General features: G+C 42.0%; 1 protein-coding gene across 2 annotated transcripts in view; it reads left to right on the top strand.

Moving 5' to 3' along the window:
* Positions 1-24,771, top strand: part of EPG5 (ectopic P-granules 5 autophagy tethering factor) — a 95,644-nt gene that overhangs the window by 13,624 nt on the left and 57,249 nt on the right. For both annotated transcript variants that reach the window (XM_037033682.1, XM_037033674.1), the window contains exons 2-14: positions 951-1,895; positions 3,519-3,762; positions 4,592-4,728; positions 5,590-5,697; positions 7,031-7,104; positions 8,960-9,065; positions 9,910-10,024; positions 10,448-10,598; positions 13,515-13,670; positions 16,994-17,151; positions 18,273-18,427; positions 20,062-20,202; positions 23,603-23,767. In XM_037033682.1, the coding sequence (XP_036889577.1) occupies positions 951-1,895; positions 3,519-3,762; positions 4,592-4,728; positions 5,590-5,697; positions 7,031-7,104; positions 8,960-9,065; positions 9,910-10,024; positions 10,448-10,598; positions 13,515-13,670; positions 16,994-17,151; positions 18,273-18,427; positions 20,062-20,202; positions 23,603-23,767 (2,655 nt within the window). The remainder of the gene's footprint in view (positions 1-950; positions 1,896-3,518; positions 3,763-4,591; positions 4,729-5,589; positions 5,698-7,030; positions 7,105-8,959; positions 9,066-9,909; positions 10,025-10,447; positions 10,599-13,514; positions 13,671-16,993; positions 17,152-18,272; positions 18,428-20,061; positions 20,203-23,602; positions 23,768-24,771) is intronic.

Raw genomic sequence — 24,771 nt, 5'->3', positions numbered from 1 at the left:
ACACTTAAGTGATTTTGTAGATAGTTCCTTAATTGGGGCCTTCCCGTGGTGTTCTCTCGTAGTTACATTGAGGTTGTGCGCTGTTGGACAGGATATGGAGAGGCAGTGGGCCTTCCAGAGTCATACAGGGTTGTAGCACTGTGGTAGTAGCTTTGAATAGGTGGTTAAGGTAGGGTGTGCCAAGATTTCCTACTGAAATTACTGTTTTTCTTTGTAATACTGAATATTTAGAAGATATTTAGAGATGTTTAAAGATATTTACTTTTAGATAAATATCCAGAGTATTTAGAGATTACACAAATAATCCTGTTTTTGCTTAAATTTTTATTCACCCACTTCAGTATTGGTCTTGCATGTGGTGGTTTTATAATGGTATTGTGATGGTGATTTTTCTATTTTTTCATTCCATCTGCATTTATTAATTGAAATTCCTCTGTAAGGAAGGATTGTCACTTCTCACCCATTGAAAAAATACAGATATTCATTGATTCAGTTCTTTATGTCAGTATAAGCTTATGGATATTATCTTATTTTGTGGGTTATAATGCAATACTATAGTTATTTATTTTATAGCTTAAGTTGTTCTGACTTTTCTGCCAAAGTTTTGAGTGAATTCGTTTATCTAGATGAAGACAAACTTACTTGGAGACTGTTCTTTTCTACTTTAGCTCTAGCGGAATGGAGACCAACCAACTTTTCTTTTCTGTTCTTGAATCATAATTTGTTGCTTATTATGATGTCTTTCTCTGTTGAATTTAGACTACTGAATCTCCAAATTTCAACATACTCAAAATTGAATAATATAGAGTAGGGAACAGTGTTTGTGGAGTGAATATGGAGTCCATTTGTTAAATGAGAACATTTAGATTTTATATACAACTTAAAAATTCCTCATATTGAAAACATGGTTATTGTTGTAAGTTATTTCACAGGATAAATCTTGTTTTTAGGAAAAGAAGAAATATGAAACTCTTCAGAAGGAAGAGTCCGACGAAGTCTCCCTTCCAAAAACCTCCAGAGACCTGGAAATCCCTGCTCTAGCTTGTGAATTCAGAGGAGACCCTCTGAAGGAGTTAACTGACTCTCGGCTCCAGAATGACGCCCGTGGACGAGACGAGACTGCAATGTTTGACATACCACTCACCTCCTTAACTATAAATAATGAAGGGTCCCTGACATGTAGCATGGAGACTGTAAAAGAAGGGGAGGAGGTCGGAGCTGGCATTGGGGGTGATGCAGTCAAGCCGAAGATTGGCCCTGGAGACAACGCTGGAACCAAAGCAGAAACTCCCAGGAACTTTCCAGAAGGAGAGGAAAGTAAAGTGGTACAATGTGGACCTTCCGAAAGTACACTGCAGTCCAGTTTTTCTGCTGCTCTGCAGGGAATGGAAGACTTACAGGCCAGAGAACCTCAGCGTAGCAAAGGAGACAGACAAGCCTTGGGGCTTTCTTCAGAGGTGCTACAGAATGTTGGCTTGCAGAGTTCTCGTGAAGCCACGGGCATTTTTCAGCCACCCAGAGTGAAAACACTGTATCCCCAGCTGCCAGCTGAAATTGCTGAAGAAGTGCCCCCTTTGGTGGCAGCAAAACCCTCGCTTCGTAATGAGCGCCTCTACCCGGAGCTCCCAGCTCAACCAGAAGTGGTGCCATTTACTAAGGAACAGCTAAAAGTCTTTGAGCCTGGTTCATGGCTGGAAAATGTTGAGTCATATTTAGAGGAATTTGACAGCATGGCTCATCAAGACAAGCATGAATTTTATGAGTTGCTTTTGAACTATTCACGATGCAGGAAGCAGCTGCTTCTAGCTGAAACCGAGCTATTTGCTCTGACATCTGATTGCCAAAATGCTAAAAGTCGACTATGGCACTTTAAGGAGGAACAGTTGTCTGTACAGGTATTTTGACTAGTGTTCTGTAAAGCTTTCAGGAGCCTGGGGTACTGCTAACCAATGCCATTCATCTAGGCCAGGAGTCTGCGCCTGTACCCACACTAACCCTGTCTTAGCCCAGAGTAGTACAGTGCAGGAATCATAAAGTCAGGCACCTGCAGGGGCCATGCAAATAAATGAAGAAGCAAAGCAGGCTGAGCAAAGCAAAAAACTCATGTCCAGTCCAGCAGGGGCAGCCGCTGTTGAGTCCTAGCTGATAATTGCTGTGAGGTTGTGTTGATTCAGCATTGCCACATCTTATGATTTTCCAAATGTGAGGAATCTTGATTGGAAAATGTTGGCAACTAATTACACACACACTCACACAGTAGAGGCCAGGCAGGGCATGTGTCCAAGTCAGATTCAGCCCATGGACCTTTTGATTTGTAACCTTGGCCATAACAAGAACATCCAGTGGGTAGAGAGTATTAAGGAGAGGATGATTCATGGAGTAAGGTTTATAGAGGAGGAAACAGGGAAGGCAGTTCTATGTGTCCCAGTAGAGACCAAGGTGACCATCAGGAAAGCCATTTCATAGTGGCCTGGAAGGGATGTCAGGGAAGAGAAGGCCATTCTCAACAAGCTTGAAGGGAAGCTTAAGGAGATACCAGGGATAAACGTGATTTTTCCTCCCAGCCCTAATCCTGTTCATTGGGGTACTTGTGTTATCTCTCTTTGTAGATAGGAAGGAGTCTGGAGAGAGAGAAACATTTGGAGATACTGAAAAAGAGAGGTTGGTCTCAGTTGGTTGGAGCAGCGTCCCTTGGACTAAAGGATGGGTTGTGGGTTAAATTCCCGCTCAGGACACCTGCCTAGGTTGTGAGTTCAGTTCCCAGTCAAAAGGCAAACAGGGTTTCTCTTAGATCGTTTTTCTTTCCCTTCCTTTCTCTCCTTAGAATAATAATAAATAAAAAAGTTAGAATCAAGAGCACAGCTGGCAATGTTAGTATTGGAGAGGAGAGGAGTTTATTTGTTTTGAGCAAAATCACAAAGGATGATGAGGGTAAGTACAAACATATTTTTGAATTCCCTTAAAGTTGAGGCAGCAATCACATTGACCTCGGCGGGTTGTAAAATAGGAGGTAGGATCATCAGTCATGAGAGTCTTAGGGACAAGCTCTAAAATATTTATTTTTAGAGAGGGGAAGGGGGAGAGAAAGAGGGAGAGAAATAGCAATGTGTGGTTGCTTCTCGCATGCCTCCTACTGGGGACCTGGCCTGCAACCCAGGCATGTGCCCTGACTGGGAATTGAATCAGCAGCCCTTTGGTTTGCAGGCCCATGCTCAATCCACTGAGCCATACCAGCCAGGGCTCTATTATTTATTTGTATCTTTCTTCACCTACTTATTAGGGTTTCTCTTTGATCTTGTGGTGCATTGGTGATTGGCATTATACTGCGTGGCACTATACTCCTTGGTGGCACCTGATTCTACACTTTATTGTTCTCTACATGGTACTATGGCTCCCTCGCTGTGGTTTATAAGCGTGTTGAAGATGGCACTGAAGCCTGTGCCTCGTATGCCTGCTGCTGATTATTTTAAGTGCAAAGAGTAACTGGTTTCATATTTTACCCTTTTTTCCACTGCTAGGGTATCTGTGCAGATCAAGTGAAAGTTTCAGGCTATCATCGCTACCAAAGAGTAGAAATGAATGAAAATGCTCTGGAGGAGCTAAAGAAGCTATTTGATGCCAAATCTGAGCACCTCTACCAGACCCTGGCTCTGCACTCTTACACTTCTGTGCTCTCCAGGTTGCAAGTGGAGTCTTACATCTATGCCTTGCTTAACAGTTCGGCTGTTCTGAGATCTTTAGCAATTCATCAGCAAGGCCGAGGTGTGTAAGTAATGAAAGTCTCACTCTCTCTTGTAGTCTGAAATGCAAAAACAGTTGAGGGGTATGATCTGGTTGAATTGATTGTGCACTGATTGGTGGTATTACAAGGTAATGTTTGTGCTTGTGGTCTTGGCTTGCCTCCCCAACCCAGGACTGCGCTCCGCCTGTCTAACATTTTTAGGAGCGGTGTGAGGTCTACCTTCCCCACCATCCTTTGCTTTTCAGGAAGCCAGAAAGCTCACTCTTTACCCTTAATGTCCCAATTTATGTGCTTGTTACCATGTCAGGTCCAAATAGATTTTTTGGTTGTAAAACTGATGATAATTTTCCATCCTCCGTCTCCTGCACTTTATTTTTACTTGTCACATTAGCTGGGCTGTTTTTATTGTATTTAGATTTTCAGATCTAATGTTCTGAAACTTTCATCTTATTTTGGGTTTTAAGAAATGAGGGCTTTATTGTATTTTGTGTAAAGTATGAATGATAAACTTTTTATTTCTGGGAGAGATATTAGGATCATTTGAAGTGAAAACAATCCTTCCCCCCCATCATTGTTTTCATTACTAATCAGAGATGGGCTGATTTTTAAGTAAACGATAAATTTTAATGAAGTTAATTTCCCCTTGCTTTGAAATCCTTCACAAAGTTAAATACTTTCTTGGTTTACATATTTAGTAGAAATTCAAAATTTTTTTGACACAGCTTGTCTCCCTGGATTTTTATCTAAAGTAAATATTTTGAAGAGTTTTTTAAAAAGTGAAGATAATAAATATCCCCCCCAAACCCTACCATGTATGTGGGATTCATTCATTTTCTCTTTAATTTATAGCTTCTAAACAGGCAGAGAGCATTCCCTCTGATCTGTGTCAGCTGAAGGAGTGTATTGGTGTCTTATTCATGTTCACCAGGAGAGTGAATGAAGATACGCAGTTCCAGGATGATGTTCTCCTCTGGCTGCAGACCTTGGTGAGGGAATAGAGATAGATGCAGTAGTCTTTCTTTTTTTCTCTGATAACTTAAGAATTATTTCTTCTTTACAGTTTTTCTCCAACAGTTTCTTTAGCTAATTCATTTACCTTGTTAGTGACACTGTCTTTGATCAGGACACTCGGGAACAAGTTGTGCTTGCCTGGTGCATCATCAAACACAAAGGGCCTTTCTCTCTGATGAACCTTATGCCAGATGATTTCTGGCTTCAACTTAGGAAGAAACGGAATTGTGTGAAGCCTGCTAAATTTAAGACTGTATTCATGTTTAGAATATAGGTGTCTTCTCTAAAAGTCCATGTTTCTTTTTATCATCTTATATTTAATGTTGCACTTAGTCATACTTTAAAAAAGTTTAAAACATACTTAAAACATAGGAAGGATGTTAGGTATGTTACAGGGAAGGTTATTTGTTTATTGGTTATGTTTCTAATGGGGCTGCCTTGGACACTTTCAGGTTCATACTTTAGTTCTTAAATATGAGGTGAGGTTCTAAGCATACTCACTCAATATAGATTTGAGAAACTGTTACAGAGGAGCATAGATTAAAATACTTGACCTCTATCTATTTACAGATGGTCAGGAATGTTAGTGATTTGTGATTTGCCAGATGTAAAAATTTTGCAGAGAAACCACTTAAGATATTTTTATCATATTACTAATAGATTCATCAGCCTCTGGCTGCCTCTGTGGTAGAAACGCGATCAGTCAATGGCAGGTCTTCTGTCTGGTTACTTTTTGAAAGATCACATGTATTTGAACATTGGATGAGTAACTTCAGTAGACCCCTGGATACATTCTTCTTTTTGAGTAGTGATACTGTCCGTCCCCCATCATTTAGGTATCAGTGTTACAAAGAGTTGGCTGTCCTGGAGATCACCTCTTCCTGCTCAACCATGTTCTCCGATGCCCAGCCGGTATTAGTAAGTGGGCTGTTCCTTTTATACAGGTATGATGAATGAAGATTTTTCTGGTTTGGGGGGTATGGGAAGGAACTTTTGTTAACCAATTTTCCTGAAAAATTGTTTTAAAAAAGGCTAGTTAAAAATATTTATATTTACCTGGCTGGTGTAGCTCAGTGGACTGAGCACGGGCCTGCGAACCACACGATCGCGGTTCGATTCCCAGTCAGGGCACATGCCTGGGTTGCAGGCCAGTTCCCTGCAGGCCAACTCCCAGCAGGGGATGCACAAAAGGCAACCATACATTGATATTTCTCTCCTTCTCTCCTTCCCTTCCCCTCTAAAGATAAATAAATAATATATTTAAAAATATCTATATTTAAAATAAAATTCTTAAAATACACCCAGAATATACTTGTAGGAGATTTTTGTGCTGAAAGTTCTTGGGTCACCCATAGTGGATGAAGTTAAGTAAAACTGCAGGAGTTCGGTAGCAGTCTGGCTTGGTGTAGTGTGCAGTAGCATTTAATTCTGTAGTTTCTCTAGGACTCTTTTGTGTAATATTCAGCGTAGCTTCTTAAATTTCTTTTTTTAAAAATTCTTACTCAAGGACATGCTTACTGATTTAGAGAGAGGGGAAGGGAGGGAGAGAAGCATCAGTTGGTTGCCTTTAGTATGTGCCCTGACTGGCCACTGAAATGCAACCTAGGGAGGTACCCTGACCATTAATCGAATCCCGACCTTTCAGTTTATGGGACAGCACTCCAACCAACTGAGCCACACCGGCCAGGGATACACAGCTCCCTGAATTAAACCAGTTTACACCACAGTTGGTACAGGGAGAACAGAAACTACTGGCATCTCCAAGTTTATTAATACTGGTGTGTACCCAGGTCTGTGTGGTCAGCTCTCATATAATCAACTGAAGTGTTGATTTTATGGTTTATAGATTTTTCTCTCTGCTTCTTGCCTTTAGGTTGTGTTGTTACTAATAGCAACTACTCGGAGGAGTAGAAGCCAAGTGTATCCAAGTTCTTCACATTACCTTTTCTTTAGTATTTCTAGTGGCAAGAAGTTTGGATTTTTTAGGTAGAAGGGGGATTTTTCTTCTGTTTTGCTTATCTTTGGATTAAAATAGCACATTGTGCTTTGACCCATACTGTGACAGGTAATTATGAACGGCTCAGCTGCCTCGCTCCTGGAGCACAGCTGACTCATTACTGCTAGGGAACCCAGGAGCGGTGTTCTCACCCTTGGTCAGGTGCCAGTTGCATCTTTGTTTTCTTAACAGCGCCCTTTCTCAGAGTTCTTGTGCACTGAGATTGTGGGTACTCGGGTTGTTGGTTTTCTACAGTGTGCCTTTTCCTTCTCTGATTTCAGATCAAAGTGTTGAATAACCCATCAGGGGTCTTTCATTTCATGCAGTCCCTTGCCCTACTGATGTCTCCTGTCAAGTAAGTGTGGAAGATCTTTTTGTGTAGAAATTGAAATGCTTCTTTCTATCCAAGGGTTGGCTTTCTAAACTGTCCGTATCCAGAGAACTGTCCAGGGCCATGTCAGCATCCCAGAATTTCACATCGTAGGTTTTCTTTGGGTTCACTGCCCTTTGTCTATAAGCAACCTTATTAATGGCTTATATCTAAGTTATTGATCTTTTTGGGTCCCCCTTTTGGTGGGTTTGCCTCTCCTGTTGTGTATGTTATTGTGAAAGGCACTGTGGAGAGAGACAGAGAAGATAATCTGTTTCTTAGAGGAAGAGATTTAGTGGCAGAGGAAAAAACACCAGTTTAAGTGCTGAATCCTGTAGCTACAATCGATGTGATGAGATTGAAGAGAGCACAGTGGAGTAGCCAGGGCTTCCAAGTGGGTGAGCGGGGTTTGAAGGATGGAATGGACTTGAGTAGGAGGAGAGGAGGAGCGGGCGCTGTAGTGGGGAGAACAGCAAGCAGTGGCCCAAAGTGCAGATAAGGATAGCTCTGCAGGGGACAGGTAAGTGGACAGGTTGGCTGGGTGTGTGAGAGATGGTAATAGAGTGAGTTGGGTTATAAAAGGCCCTGACATTGAGACAGAGGGATCTAGATTTGATACTCCTTTGTTTCTTTTTGAACATGAATGAAAGTTGTATTTAAGCAAGTTTAGGCTCAACGGGAAGACAGAAGGTGTACTTCGGCTTAATTGAATTACAGTTACAGACATCTGGCTCTCCTGGCTGTGGAACCCAACCCAGCATCAAGAGAGCACCTCCTTAACTGGGGGAGAGGCAGAGTCTGTATCAAGGTGGCCTTGAGCAGTGTTACTGCCACTGGCTTTCAGTTTCAGAAAGCCTGTCTGCTTGCAAGCCTGAGATGGGGTAATAGTAGGGGGAAAGAGAAAGGGGAAGCTAAAGGTCATCTTCCTAAGAAAGCATTAGGAGTGGTTCAGATAGACCCAGTGGTAGAGAGAGGGTATTGGCAGCCCTAACAGACAGAAAAGACAGAGGGCGAGGCTGTTGTGTAAGGAGGGAGATTTGAAGTCATTGAGGTATGTGTACAAGTGGATACAGAAGTGACAGATGCCAGGGACCTTTGGAGCTCCAGGATTGGAGCTCCTGGGCACTACTAGAGCCCAGGCACTACTAGTGCCACTCCCGGGCACTACGGAGTGGGAAGTCGTGGAAGAAAGTTTCTGGTTGAAGGAAGGAATGGATGAATTCTCAGGGTCAGGCCAGAGAGGCGGGAACGGGGCTGAGAACCAAGCTGTGGTCTCAGAGAAGAAACTTTTGGCCACACCTACTCACCAGACCCAGCCAACACTGTGTGGGAATCTAGCTGGCGGGAATTCTTTCCGCCGCCTCTTTCATTTCCTGGATACAAAGATAGATATGATTTGACTTAAAAATGTGTTTGCATTTAGGTGTATTTTGTACCCCAAACAAGCTTCTACATTACCTGAGGATTACCCTTTTTTATTCAGTAAAGCATGGTTTTTAAAGTGATGACCCCCTTTTCACTGGCAACACTGAAAGCCTGGTGGGAGTTAAGGTGCTGCAGCAGTCTGTGCCTGCTGAGGTCCCACTGTGTGCAGGAGAGGTGCTAGTTTAACTGCATTTCTGCCTTTTCTTTCATCATTCCCAGCAGAATGGTTGTGGTCGCTGCACCGACATTAGTGAGATTTGGGGCTTCTTGGGTTTTAGTCAGTCCTTTCTTGTTTACCAACTTAAACCGTTTGAAGACCTAGTTGATGTCTGACTCTTCCAGGTGAGGGGGTGATCAGAATGCATGCGTGAGGGCTGCCTGTGTTTGTGACTGGGTGGTCTCGCCTGTCCTTTAGAAACCGAGCCGAGTTCCTGTGCCACATGAAGCCCAGCGAGGGGAAGCCATCTTCCTCGGGGCCTGCGTCTGGGTCGTGGACGCTGGTAGACGAAGGAGGGGAAGAGGTAACTCATCGTGTCTGCGTTACTTTGATTAATCGTTTTTGAGTTTTGAGCACTTTCCACATATTACCTCATTTAATTGTCCCAACAACCCCATGAAGCAAGTACTGTTGTGATCCCATTTTACGGATGAGAAAACTGAGGTGCAGGTGAAGAATTTGTTCAAGTCATTCTAGCTGTTCAGATCATCAAATGGCAGGGCCTCTGCAGCCTGTGCTCCGACCCCGCGTGTGGGGCTGTCACCCTTTTCTAGGCTGTCTCGCCTTTGAGCTGCGAGAATTTAGTGCCTGGAAATATTTACAGTTTATATAAACTTTGTGTTAGGGTTGTATTTTTTGTAGTAACAATTTTCAGGGCTCGAGCGCTCGCCCACAGGTTATCTGAGTCTGTGTAATAAAGAGCCAAGCACGCCAGGGTTCTGCCTTACCTCTGACAAACTTCTTATCCAGATCTTCGCATTTGGAGGGTAGAAGGTGGTTCTGTGTTTCTGGTGAGAATTTAATGGTCAAAATCCCGTTTCTCAAGATAACCCTCATTGATTTTTCTTTCTACTGTAGTGGTTAGTATATCTGTAAGGAATTTCTTTCTCCAGTTAGTTATGACCCAGATACACATGAAATGGCTGTGACCCAGATACACATGAAATTATACTCACAGTTTCAGTGGATTTGCGGCCCATCTCTGGAGCTGATACTTTGAATCTCTGTCTTGGGAGAGAAGTCCATGAATTCGTGTGAGAGTACCACACATGTATCATTGAGACCTTTGATAATTTGGCTTCTGTAACTCTCCACCACAGTGTGATCTGATCAAATCAGTGGACATAATTTTGCATCTTTTCCTTTAGGATGAAGACCCTGAGACCAGTTGGAGTCTCCTTAATGAAGACGACTTGGTCATCCTTTTATCACAGTTCCCATTTCATGAACTCTTTCAACATCTTCTTGGGTTTAAGGCAAAAGGTAGACTGATTTCTTTGGTCATATGTAAAGCGTGGTATTGGCAGGGTCGAACACGGCAGCTCAGCATCAAGTCTTGCGCCTCGTGCAGGCTCCTGCCTCAGGTTCCCCTGCGCTAGCGATGCTCTGCAGGGCTGATTGTGTCACGTCCCGATGAGGCTTCCTTCCTCTTGTGCGTGTCCTTCCCTACAGTTAGTGTGTACATGCAAGCAGGGCGACCAGCGAGCACATTGCCTGGCTTAGGTAGTTTTCATTTTGTGCTTTGTGTGAGTTCCCATTTCACATTGACCTAGGAGCCAGAGCAATGGGGATTGTTAATTCTTCTGTCTTGCCTTTGCTTCCTTATTGAGGTATCTATACCTGTGTCCTTCAGGGGTTTTCCATACTAATTATATATTTTTTCTTTTTTCTTATTTTAACTTTCAGGTGATTATTTACCGGAAACAACAAGACCTCAAGAGATGATGAAAATTTTTGCCTTTGCTAACTCCTTAGTGGATCTTCTGGCCGTGGGGTTAGAGACCTTTAACAGAGCACGCTACAGGCAGTTTGTGAAGCGAATTGGTTACATGATGAGGTAATAACTGCTGTTGCTACATCGTTTCTTTTTGCTTTGATCCTGGTCAGATACAGATGCTGTGTAATTGGGATTATGGACACTCCTGTATATGCTTCAGGTGTTAATTTATCAAACAAGGAAGAACTGGGTTTTCTCACCATCTGCTAGATGGAAATTATATCAGTGCTTCCAGTCAGAATATTTGGTTAATGATCTAAAATTTTATTGGTTTGCTTGATAATTGTTCTTGGGGTCAGCATCCTCAAAGCAACTGCTGGGTTGAACTCGGCTACAGAAACTGATCTTGGCCAAGAGAAATGCCGGCTCACTCCCCTTCCCTTGCTCTCTGTCTTCTTCTGTCTCCTAGCTTTTGCCTGGGGTCTGTCACTTAGCTATGGAAAATCAGCAATAACTCTTTTGTGTCACTCTTTTTATTTTCTTTTATTTCTTCTTATCCTAATTTCTGTTAAATATCATTTAAAGAAAACTGTACAGATTTCCTTAGTTGCTAGTCTTTCGATATGGGAAAGCATGTGATTTATTTGAGTGGAAAGTGGGTTTATGTTTTTATTATCAAGTATGAATAAAATTTGAGCATAGTTACTGCTTTTTATTGAATTAACTTTATATCCTTTTCTTGCATCATCAGTTTTTATCTCCGGGTCATTCCATACATCATATGCTGTTATTTCTTCTGACCGCCCCTTTTTCTCCAAAAAAAAAAGCTACAGAAATTTTCCTTCCTACATTTGATTTTAATTATTTTAGATGTGCATGGTATGCACGTCTAAAAAAGTCAGGTAAATGATTGTAGGATGTCCTGAAAAGGTCACGGGTCTTTTTTTAAGGTCTAGAGAAAACCTTGAGTAGAAGGTAATTAAAATGAGATGGTGGGAGGAGGGAGGGTTGGTGACTTGGAGAGTAGTTTCTTATTTACTCCTTATCACAAGTCCTGGTATTCATTTTCCGATCCTGCTTGGTAAGTGAGGGAAAATTCGTCCTTGGGCTCTCATACATGCTGTGGGGCTGAGGCACACACCGTATGCCAGCTCTGTGCCTTCTCATGTTCTTACAGTAACTCTACGGGAAAGGATTGCCATCACCATTGTTTTAAGACAGTATTCACTCTCTGTTATTTCTGTATAAATACTTATAACTGATTATTATAGTATATTATGTTTACTCTTTTTTTGTTTCCTATCTGCTTACTTTGCTTTCTCACAGATTCTTCTCCTCCCTTCCAGTTGTGGAACAATTTTCTACAAGGTCTCCCTCCTCAGGCCATCCGTTGGTTCCAGTTTTTCCTACATTCTCACTGCAACTCTGCACAGTCAGGCTTGCCCCCAACACTGCCCCGCAGCTCCGAAGAGTGAAGGTCACTAATGGGCTTTGTGCTGCTAACCCCGTGGCTGATTCTAAGTCTCCATCCTGCTTTACAGCACTCATGTAGTTCGCGCAGCAGCCTTCTCATTGTTGATCCTTTCTCCTTACGTTTTTTTTTTTTTTGCTTGGCTTCCACTTTCTCCTGGTTTCCCCCCATTTCAAGGGCTCTTCATCGTCTGTGTCCTTGGTGGTTTCTTTCTCACCTCACATACTTCTTGTTGTTGGACGGCCTCAGGGCTCAGGCCTGGGACCGCTTCTCTTTGTCCGAACTTGCTGCTTGAGTTCTTTTTCATCCATTCTTAGGTCTTTAAACATCACTTAAACACTGTGACAGTTCTCAGAATTTTATTTCCAGTCTGTATCTCTTTCCTAAGCTTGTTTATTTAGCTGCCACCTCAGCACCTCCAGTTGAATGACTCGTGAACGTGGTAATTTAATATTCCCAAAGCAGACTCACTCTTCCCACTCCCAGACTGTGCCTCCCAGTCTTCTCAGTTTCACTCAGTGGCAGCTTAATTCTTCTGGTTGCTTGGGCCAGAGCACGTAGTGTCATCCCTGACTTTTCTCTTTTCCACCCCGCATCCCATCGAGCAACCAGTTCTTCCAAACACCATCTTGTATCAAATCTGAGATGCCACCAAATCTGAAGATATATTTTGTGTGCCACTCAGAAAGAAAAAAATGCCGCCAAGTTAAGGCATGCCATCAGTTTTGATGTACATTCCAGTTGCCGAGATGGTGTGGGAGAGAAATGCATCCTTTTGAGTCAATGGAACAGGCTACTTCCAGAATCTAGCTTCTTACCACCTTCCTGGCTACCATTCTGGCTCATTCTTAGTCTTTTCTCCCTGATTGTCACAGTGGCCTCCTCACTGACCTTCCTGTTCTTGTCCTTGCACCGCTTCACGCCACCCCCTTCTTCTCCCAACGGCCAGTGTTCCCTGAAAATGGTGAGTCATCTCATGTCACTCCTCTGTCAAGACCCTGCTGCTCCCGGTCTCATTCAGAGTAAAAGCCAGTCTTCCCAGTGGCCGCCCGGACCCTTCATGGTCTGGCTTTTGTCCCTTTTCTGATTTGCTCTCCAGCCTGTCTTTCGCTTGAGCACACTGGCTGCCTGCCATGTCTTTAATGTGTCCTGAACACACCTTGCGGCCTTCACACTGGTTGTTTCTTCTACTTGGAAGCTCTTCCTTTACATATCCCTGTGACTTCTTCCTTATCTCCACACACGCATCCCAAGTTAGACCTTTCCTGCTCCCAACCAGCTCTCCTCCCGTCAGCTCCAAAGAAACTTTCTTCTCTCCAGTGCATTTTTCTCAATGTCATGTATAGCCACATGACACACTATACATTTTACTTTATTGTTTGTCTGTTTTCCCTAAGTGTAAGCTCCATCAAGGTGGGGTCCCCACCCCCTATTGTTTCCCTTCAGGACCTAAAAGATAGTAGTGTTCAATAACTCTGTTGAACAGGTGAATGCTTCAGGCAGAATTAAAGCCACCGACACTGAGCACATTAATAAAGGGCACCGTATTGTCTCCTCATGCTCAGGATGACCCTTGGCTATGTGAGCGACCATTGGGCACAGTATGTGAGCCGCAACCCAGGTGTGGGGGTGGCCCTAGAGCCCTACTCTGTGGAGAAACTACAGGTTGAATTTGATGAGCTGTTTCTGAGGACCGTCCTACATGTGCTGAGAGCCAAAAGGTAAGAAGTATGACGATAAGTATTGAGAAATGGATGCCGGCTAGTGAGAAAGAGTGACATGCAAGTATGGACTGAAGTTGATTTTTCGTGCTATCTTAGTGTATTTCATCTGTTTCTTATCCTGCACAAATTCGTGGGCTTTAGTTCCCTTAACTACAGTGTTGACTGCAATGATCTCTCAGGTTTCTGTTAGTTTTACAATAACCGGGTTCTGAGATCTAGTTTGGGCACCCCTGAACTTCTGGGGTAGCCTTGAGCTGGGGCTCACACACCCAGCTTTGGGGCCTGCAATGAGGCGGAGTAGGAGCTTGGTGCATGGCACAAGTGGTTTTTTGGCCTGGTTGTTCAGGTTGTCTTACTGTGGGGGCTTCAAGGCCCAGGACGGTCATGGGTCCTGGTCTGCTGCCTTGGCTGTTTGGATGCTGTCTTCTGACCACGCTGTCTTTGTTGCTGCTTCCAGCCTAGGTTACGTGTGAGGCAGAGGCAGGGGCACGGCAATGCACCTTGTACTCCGAGCTTCTGGCTGAGTGTAGGAGTGGGTTCCTTCTGCATCATTGTGCCCCCTGCTGGGAGGTGAGGGCCATCCTCCAGCCCCACAGAGCTCCACTAGTGAACTGCCCATTGAGCTGTCTACTCTTCTACCCTGGCCCCTTAGCCCCTGCTTCTTATTTATTTTGTGTACCCTGGGCAGGCCTCACTTGTCCATTTATAAAGTGGAGACGATGGTAACATATACTACCTCTTCCATCGATCTCATGAGTATGTCACAGGGATGAACTACAGCAGTATGTGGAAATGTTTTTTAAACCATGAAGGATTTTTCAAATGTAAGTGGTGGTTCTTTTGTGGTTTCAGATAAAAACTAGAGTACCTGCTTGCTTAGAGAAATACCAAGACTCCTTGACTAAGTTTTAATCACTTTTCAGGTACTCAGAAGGTATGGGTCTAAGATAAATACAATTTAGGCTTAGAAATTTATCTTTAGATTACTTTTGGCCCTGGCCAGCTAGCTCAGGTGGTTAGAGCGTCATCCCAAAATACCAAGGGTTGCGGGTTTAATTCCCCATTTGGGGCACATGCAGGAGACAACCAATGAATGCATAGATCAGTGGAGCAACAAAGCGATGTTTTTCTCTCTCTCTCCCACCCCCCACTCCAAATCAGTTAAAAAATTAGATTACTCTTGTTATACATTCTATGTTGCCCAGAAACTTTGTAGTCTCATGAGGTGCCACAAAACCTGTGCAGAACCCTGCCAGGGGGTCAGTACAGGAGCACCTGCCCGCCGAAGTTGGCCTGCTGCTGGGGAAGAGTCTTCTCTCTTCTGCTGTTGCTGGGTCTTGTGCTTGTGTAGCTGAGCAGGGAAGCTCTCACGGCAGTTACTTCCCTACTTACTAGCGCTCTCTCTCTCTCTCTCTCTCTTTTTTTTGGAAAAGAATTTTTCAACTTTATTTTTCAATTACAGTTTGCATTGAACATTATATTAGTTTCAAGTGTGCGACAACTTACTAGCTCCTACATTCTGAGCTGTAAACTCACCTGTAACATTGTATGTATATAGTTCACATACACAGTAATTGTTTAAAACTTGAAATAGTTGAAAACTCTTGTTCTTGAGTGCTGTTTATTTTTGGAAATTTATTTTAGAGAAGAGATTGTATGAGAATCAGTTAGTTAAGACCATGAAATTTAAATCTATTTGGCACTCCAGTGGAAATTTCTGACTAGCCACCCCTCATCTAAGGCAAAACAAATCAAAATCAAAGTACACAGAGCAAAAGCCTAGGCCAGACCTGCTGCATGTCTGCCATATAGGGACTGCATAGCCTGAAACTAGGTCTCCACCCTTCTTCTGATGGTTCTGGGATTCCTTCTACGAGAAAGTCAAGGCCCATGTGAGTGTTACAGTAATTGTTTAAGAAGCCTGGACCACCTGAACTTCTAGGGAAGTTTTTTCCACTCTTGCTTGGGAGTCTAGCTGTTGCTTTTCAGAGTCCAGGGCAGTGGTAGTTTGGGCCACGAGTGACCTGGTGGTCCACAGACGTGGGTTAGGCAGACACTATATAACTTAGTAGCCTTTTCTCTTAATAAGCTTTGTTTATTTTTAATTGGCCAATTTGTAGTTTTTCCCAAAATATAGCAACAGTTTTGAAGAGTCTCCCTGTTTCATTTAGATTTTTTTGAGATAACATTCATGTAGCATAAAATTTTTATAAACATTTATCGAATGCCGATTGTTTTTTGAGGTACCGGTTTAGGTATTGGATAATTAAAATGTAAGACTTTAGGTTACATATGGTGTATAAAGAGGAGCAAAACCTGAGTTCTGCACTCAGGTGGTTGTGGCTAGTGTGTGTACCTACATGACGGGAACTTGCGGGGTGTCTCACTGTGTAGTTTACGGACCACTTGAGTCTGAGTCACCTGGGGTGACTAAAATGTACAAGTCTTTGGGCCCCAATTTGACCTGCAAAATCAGGATTTCTGTTGGCTGACTTTTGTAATCTGCATTTCCCACAAAGACTGGAGGTCATTTTTCTGCTGCCCACTGCTGCGTGAGAACCGCGGATAAAGGCAGTGGGAATGCCAAAGTCAGGTGTAGATGGCCTCTGTAATAGTGCTGAGGTGGAAATCAGAGAGCGCTTCACAGATGGAGAGACGGCGGCGGCCTGGAGGGCGGAGGTTCTCTCCAGGCTTGTCTAGGAGTGGTCTGATCTGAACGCAGACACAGCTCTGGTCGGAAACATGGGTCTGAGCTATACTGCGGAGGCCTTTGAGTGCAGGGCTGAGGAGTTTGACACCTGGGCAGGGCTGAGGAGTTTGATGCATTGGGGTGAGCGAGGAGTCACTGGAGAGTTACCGATTCCTCTCTCGCCCAGCACACGTGCACCTATACATGTGTGCAGGCACACACACACACATCTGCACAGTCTGTCTGTCACTCAGGTCTTAAAAGAATCTTTGGTTCAGAACCCAGCTCTGCCTCTTCCTGTCACCCATTCTGTGCCTTAGCAGCCTCGTGTGTGAATCAGGATAATATCAATCATAGTAGTAGCCTTGGATTTAGTGAGGATGGAATGAGGGGGTACAGACACGAAGCAGCGATTAGAACAGTGCCTGGCACAAACTAAGTGCTTTGTATTTCCTGTTATTGTTATCTATCCTCAAGGTGTTTATGACCGAGATGTGTTAGAAAAACTGCTATAGTATGATTTAAGAATAATTTTTTTCTGTTAGAGCTGAATGTTCGTGTGCTTTCTTTCTCAGTGTGGTGAGGTTGACTGATAATATAAAATGCTTCCTGCCCTTTTTAAAACACGCAGACTTGGCATTTGGCTGTTTATGTCGGAAATGCCTTTTGGAACACTGTCCGTCCAGATGCTCTGGAAGCTCTTCTACCTCATGCACCAGGCAGAGAGCGGGAATCTGGGGACCCTCTGCAGCGCCCTCACGCCCGCCGAGTGCAAGAAGCACCTCCAAGGTACAGCCTCGACGCCGTAGACCGCCTCTGTGCCTGTCCTCTTGGTTGCTTTCTTCTCTTTACCCTTCAAAGGACTGAGGATGTTCTTTCCAGTGTATTTGTGTTGTACTTTTGAAATTTGAGAGACAGCTTTGTGGCTTTTGACTTATTAGAATATAATTCCAATTTTCATTATTTTAGAAATGCTCTGGCCAGTTATTTCTATGGTAAACCCAGTTCGCAGATAGGAAATGAAAATTGGATTGATAAGTTCATGGAGTTATTTTGAAGACACAGGAAATTTAATATACTACCTTTTTCTCAAGTGTGTAAACATATGAAAAGCATTGTTGGTTTGTTGCTCTCTTACTGTGAAAAATTCTATAAGAGACTATATTTTCTAAGCAGACTTTTTTCTTTCATTCCTCTCTACAACTTGCCTTTGAAGCATTAATTTTTTGACATGTATTGCAAAGCTATTGATCAACACTGCCCCCTAGTGACAAAATGTAATGTTGCTTACATGGCATCGTCTGAGAAATAGGCAATTGTGCCTGTCATGTTTCATTAGTATTTCAGTTACTGTTATATAATTAATTTCTTGTCCCAGATTTTCTTTTATAATCAAATCGCTTTTGTTTGGAATGCTGTGCTTGTGCTGAGTGGTTTGCCAGGCTTAGTGGTCTTCATTAGCAGGCTTGTCATCATTTGCCTGGCCCAAGTAGCTTCAAGTTTGCCCTGAAGACGTCTCTAGTGGCAGTGACAGTGCTAGTGCTTTACACTTGACAAAGCACTTCACTAGTGAAGTGTCATTTAATCTTAAGTAACCTTTGGAGACACGTGAGGAAACTGAGGCTTGGGGACGTGAAATGTCACCTGAGGCTGCATTATATTTACAGTTGGAGTTTTATCTGGCCCAGCTTTCTCCTTGGGGTCTGTAGAAATCCATTCGGAAGTTGAACGACACGTACACCACCTGTGTACACAGGGGAGACCCAGGAACACTGAGTAACCAGGAAAGAAATTTTGTATCTTTAAATATTTCTGAACGTCTTTTAATTTTGTATTCTCTTTGGAAGAGTGATTAAAGTGATGTATATTTACTCATTCCCCATTTTAATTTTCTTGGTGTGAACCTGCAGACCCAGAACATTTCGCAAACTTCGAGAAGTATCTTTCTTCCATGAATAGCTCAGAAGAAATTTGCCTTCTGACTACGTTTGCTCAGATGGCTCAGGCCAGAAGAACCAGTGTGGATGAAGACTTCATAAAAATTATTGTCCTGGAGATATATGAGGTTAGAATATCCAGTTTTGGAAGTCAGCTAAGGAATATTTTCTTTTGGATTGTCCCCTCACTGATCGTTTTGGGATTGCTTTAGAAAAGTAAAAGTGACTGTTGCATACTGTTTGCACTCAGTGGGAGCAGGTACTCGATGGAACATCACTTTGCTATAAGGAGTATTGAAAATACAGATCCTACCCTTTCCATTGCCCCTACTACTTCCTGACATTTGGTACATGAGTCTCGGTGAGGAACAGACCGTTGGACACAGCCCGACCCTTGTGGGTTCTGTACTGCCTGTCATTGTCTCCACTGCCCCCTCTGACCCTGCCTGTGATATTTGCACCCGTTAAGCCAGTGCAAATGAGATGATGGAAAGAATACTGAACCTGGAGTTTGAAGGCCTGGGTTTTAAATGTGCTATTAATTGCCCAGCTTACATCAGAAAAGATACCTTTTGCTCTGGGCTTCAGTTTCCTCATCTGTAAAATGACAGGCTGGGAGGAGATTCTCGTTTTCTTCACTTTTTCGTTGAGCCATCCCTAACAGTGGAGGAGAGTGAACTTTGGACCCCCGAGTGTCTAGGGACATAACCCAAAACAGTTATTAAAACTTTCATTGGAGTTTTGTGTATATGAAAAAAACCAAAAAAATCCCATGTACATTTTCAGTTTAGATTGTCATCTGCTTATCTTCAAAAATAAGTATTTTCTCCAACTGTACAAGTAAACTCAAGTAAAACTATGTTTCAAGAAGATTCTCTGAGTTTATTATCCTCCACCCAATACTCCGATTTGAGAATGGCAGACTGGATGAGTTCTTTTCCGGGATCTAACACTCTGTCAAGCTGTTCTCATTCTTGTATGTTGTAACCATGCATGAGGTTAGGGCCTGGATGGATCTGTAGTTCCAGACTATCTCCACGTGGTGGGAAAATTGCTTTCTCACTGGGTCTTGGCATTCTCCAGACCCTGAAGTAAACTTTATGCTCTTGAATAATGTTTAAGATGTCTAACCACCACTCACAGGGAAAATTACATTCTGGTGCTGCGTGTGCATGCGCAGAAATCCTTGTGTGACATTGAAGTGGCACTTAATTTTAGGTGGACGCACTCTCACATTTTTCTATTCTGTTTTATTCTACTATTATATTTCTGTTCTCTTCCATTGTATTTAACAAATAATTCTTGCCATTGGCACCAAGGATTGTCACCTATAGTTTGGAAGACGCTTCAGGGGGAATTGGTAAACATTGGTATTTTAGGAGCTCTTGTAGTTATTTTGTGGGAGAGAATGCATAGTCCCATGAAATGCATTCTGATTTTTATCATTTTAGTGATTTCCTCAAATTTTGAGAAGTTTTAACGCTGAAGGGACTATTTTATTGCTACGTCAGGATATACTTTCTGAAACCGGCTCTTAAGTCATCATTACACAGTTACCTTTTTCCCCCATTCCCTCTCCTCCCACCTTCCAGCCTCAAGGTAGACACTTTGTTTTTTGAAGTTTTGACATCTTTTTGAACATTGTGTGAACTAAGGCTGTGTCCTTCGACCTCACTTAAAAACATCCTAAGTAAATGAAGGAAATGTGTTTTGACTGATAATTGGTACTAAAGGTGCCGTTTCCACCCCCTTCCGCACTTAGGTATCTTACGTTACCCTGTCCACCAGAGAGACTTTTTCGAAGGTTGGTCGAGAGCTCTTAGCAGGCATTACAGCTGTTCACCCTGCGGTAATTTCTGTCCTCTTGGGTAGAGTTCAAGACACCATCGACCAGGTTGGAATGGTAAGATCACGGCTTTTGTTTATCTGGTTACTTGTGTTGCCTTTTCCTCTTCTAAATCCTGGAGTAATAGAGCAGTGGGAGAGGTAGTGCGGCTGTTGGAATGACTCACAGGCACAACAGGGCGAGGAGGGCATTTACTGTGTCTCAGACCCTGTGCCATGCGCATGCCTACTCGGGACTAGCTGCTGCTTGTAGAAGCTGCGATGGCGTTTCTTTAGTCTCTTCCAGGTGACCTTTCTACCTCCTTAATAACAGGTTTTTACTTTAAATAGTTAACTCTAAGCCTCTGGTTTATTAACAGTTTTTATTTCATATTTTATTGGCTTTCATAATTTTATATTTTGTCCTTGGAAGAAACAACTCTGATTAAGGAACCAGGCACTATTTAAATTAGTCAAAAGCAGTAGCTGAGGTTGAGCGAGACATGTAGAGTTTATGTCTGTCATTTGTCACAGTCACTTCTGTAACTTCATGTAGTTTTTAGTAAAGCTCTGTTGATGTAATTCATGTACTGTACAGTTCGTCTGTTTAGAGTGTACACGTCAGTGTGTTTTAGTATTTTCACAGACATGTACGACCATCACCACCGTCGATTTTAGAACGTTTTCATCTTGTCAAAAGGCAACCCCATGCCTGGTAACTGTTAGACATAGTCGTTCCATTCCTCCAGCCCTAAGCAACCGTGAATCTACTCTCTCTCTATAGATGGAACTATTCTGCACATTTCATGTAAATGGAATTGTATAGTATGTGGTATTTTGTGACCAGTATCTTTCCTTAGTGTGTTCTCGAGGTTCATCTGTGTTGTGGCAGGTGCTGCATTCTTTTCTATGGCCAGATAGTATTCCCTTGTAAGCACCTGCCATTTTAAAGAAGCATACACTTACTTAATGAAGGTTTTCTTCGCCATGTGTGATAAAGCTATAATGTGTGTGTTTTTCTAGTGACAGATTGTCGTGTGTTGTACCTTTAAGAGACATGTTTAAAGGAATAGTATTTGTCTTTGGACTTCTACTTACAAAGGGCTTTCCATGTTACAGTCACTGCAGGACAGGTGACTGAGAACTGTTATTACTTCATCACAGTCATAGTGGGCAGATGCCAATGAAACACTGGTTTATGAGACTTTTTTCCTGAGTGAAAAATAAATAATATATCACTCTTTGGAAAAGTACATGGTACTTTTTTATATTAAAAATCTTTAGTAGTGGTAAATTATATGCATCATAAATATACCATCTTAACCATTTTTAAGTGTGTAGTTCACCCACTGAGCACACATTGTTTTGCTCCCTGCCCTCACCTCCACCCATCCATCCATCCACAGAACTCTTGCATCCTGCAAAACTGAAACTATGCCTGGTAAATAGTAACTCCCCATTCCCTTCTCCCTGCACCGTCCAGTTGAACCCCTGGCGTCCAATGTTCTATTCTGTCTCTATTAGTTACAGGTACCTCATGTAAGTGAAATCATACAGTATATGTCTTATTATGTCTGGTTTATTTCACTTAGCATGCTATTTTCATGGTTCTTGTATGTTATAGCATGGGTCAGAATTTCCTTTTTAAGCCTGAATAAAATCTATTATATGTATATACCACATTTTGTCTATCTGTTCAAGTGTTGATGGCCACGAGTTGCTTTTACCTTTTGGTTCTCGTGAGTAACTCCACAATGAATGTGAATATACAAATATCTCTTTCAGACCTTGTTTTAATTTCTTTTAGGTATGTACCCATAAGTGGAATTGTGGGACCATATGCTAATTCTGTTTTTAATTTTTATATTTTTTACTGTTTTCCAAAGTGGCAGTGTGGTAGTCCGTGGAACTCTGCGTTCATTGTATTCCAAGGCGATGAGATTATATTGAGATGAAAGGCTCCTTATCTGCAACACAGGAGCGTGTTTTTGGTTGCTCTTTTCCTGAGAATGCCGAAAATATCTGTAGTGGGTCATGTGATTCTTTCACTTTGGTTGAGGCCATGATTCTTTTTCTCTCAAGTGTTTTACAGGGTTTGGCCACACTTACATTTTTAATTTGGTCATGATATTTCTAGTAGTAAACTGTCCCCAGAGAGATGCTTAACTTGAAGTGTATAACTGTCCCCAGAGAGATGCTTAAGTTGAAGGGCCATAATGTTTTTTAAAGCATATCTAAAAGGTGCCTCCACCTTTCTGTTCATACATGTGGTTTCTTTGTACTCTTTGAACTTGCTGGTGCTTCTGGAGGAAACATGAATATGTACTTAAAATATTCTATTTAAATTCTGTTTTGTTGAGAGTTCTTATTAGGATTTTTCCCCCTTAATTTTTAGGCCTTTAACTTCTTTTTCTTATCTTATTACATTGGCTTTGTTTTTTATTACAGTATTGAACAGAAGTGTGAGAGTGGACATTCTTCCCTTGTTCCCTTCTCATAGAGGAAAGTGCTCAAAAGTTCACGATTAAGTATGTTAGTTGTAGGTTTTTCATTGATGCTCTATGTTAGGCTGAGAAAGTTTGTAGTTTGCTGAGTTTTTTCATGAATAGTTATTCAGTTGCTTTTTTTTGCATTCACTGAGATAATCTTAAGACTTTCATCCTTTTTTCTGTTAATGTGGTGAATTACATTGACTAGTTTTCAAATGTTGAACCATCATTGTTTCTGGAATAAAAACCAGTTGATCACCGTGTATTATTCTTTCTGTGTACTGCTAGATTCAATGTGATAATATTTCTTGTTGAGGATTTTTATACGTATATTCGTGAGGGATGTTAATCTGTAATTTTTTTCTTATGCCTGTGTGAGGTGCTGGCTTTAAGGTCACATTTACCACGTGGGTGAGGCGGCCTCCCCCTGCTCTGTGTTGACTCGCTGTGTGCCCACGGTTCAGCGTCAGCACTTACCAGCTCTTTGTTGATCTCGTTTCATCTTCAACACTGTCCTCTTCTCGTTTCTTCTCCCTAGCCTGTTCTGGAGCTAGTGGAAATATTTTTTTAAATACCACAGAAGAAATAATTTTTTTAAGGTGCTAAACCTTTTTGTAAAACAATGTGAAGGTGGAGAACCTTCACATTTATTCTGACTTTAAATCTGAATCTCTAATAGGATGGTGTTCCTTAGAGGGATTATTCCAATTTACATATTGAAGAAAATCTGACCTTTATAAAGTGTTGCAACATGTGCTTTTGGTGTATCATTATTTTTATTTTTATTTTACTTTTAATTACAGTTGACATTTGTACTATTTTATGTTAAATGTATCCATTTTAATATTTATTTGATTTGGTTGTCCATTTCACTTGTCTAAAAATCAAACAAAATTCTTCCTTTTGGAGAAAAAATTTTGCAAGCAGTTTAATAAGGTATTATAGTGATATAGGATTGTTTCTAAGTTTTCTATTTTTCTTTTTAATAAGGTGTCTTTATACTTGTTTAAAGAACTGCCTTTGTATCTTTGGCGGCCTTCTGCCTCCGAGATAGCTGTGATTCGGGATTGGCTGTTGAACTACAACCTGACAATGGTGAAGAACAAATTGGCCTGTATTATTCTGGAGGGACTGCATTGGGGATTTGATGAACAGGTATGTGTTTAAACCATTCTCTAGTGATTTTCAACCTTTTTTATATCATGGCACACAAACTAATTACCAAACTCCTGTGGCACAACAGAAGTATATTTTTTGCTGATATGACCAGAAATATGGGTATACTTTTGATTTGTTCACACTGGACGGCTGTTGTTGTGTTGGCCATTGTCATTTTCTATTTGATAATTAAGGGAAAAGTGGTCAGTGCCCCTGACTAAATAGTCAGGTGTTGCAGGTTTTAACAATTCTTGTGGCTCTAGAAACTGGAGGTTCTACACACATCCATTTCAAAGAAACATTTTCTCAAAACATTAATATTTCCAAATATTATTTGCAAGGTCTGCAGATTGTTTTAGTTGTGTCAGAGTTTAGGATCTCCTCTTTAATTCTGTTTTGCAGAGGGAATATCCTCTGAATGAAGATAAATTGTTCTGCATTGAAAATTCTTCCCCTTTTTTTAGACCATTTGTATCTGTTGTTTTCTGTCTTCCTGTTTACTGCAGTTCCTCCTAATTGCCTCTCCTGCCTCTGGTCCTTCCTCCTCCTCCATTTTGTCTTGCGTGTTATTTCAGACTTGTCTTCTGAAACGCTGTGCATTGGTAAAAAGCCTGAGCCAGCCTGCCTGGGTTCGGATCCCAGATCTGCGACCTCCTGGCTCTGTGGCCCTGAGCAAGTCTTGTACTTTGTACTCTCTGGGCCTTAGTTGCTCATCTCTAAGCATCAGTACAGATAAGCTTACTTTACAGGCTTGATATAAGGATCTATGGCTGAGGACATGGTAAAACAGGACAGTTTTTGAGACACGTTGAGTACCGAGTGGTGGTAGTTTTCATTAATAATCATTTATTATTTTTAAGGCCTTGCTACTACTTATCATATGTCTCCAAAGTGTCAGGTCAGGGGGTTTGACTGTTAAACCCTTCCTGTCTCTTTACCCTATGCTTTAGTGGTTGCCTTCCCTGATCAAAATATCCAAGCATTTTAAAGGGAAAGTAGGA

The sequence above is a fragment of the Sturnira hondurensis genome, unplaced genomic scaffold, assembly GCF_014824575.4.
Source record: "Sturnira hondurensis isolate 20B ecotype Veracruz unplaced genomic scaffold, ASM1482457v3 Scaffold0001872, whole genome shotgun sequence".
Taxonomy (NCBI): Eukaryota; Metazoa; Chordata; class Mammalia; order Chiroptera; family Phyllostomidae; genus Sturnira; species Sturnira hondurensis.
This window is presented reverse-complemented; position numbering and strand designations above follow the sequence as displayed.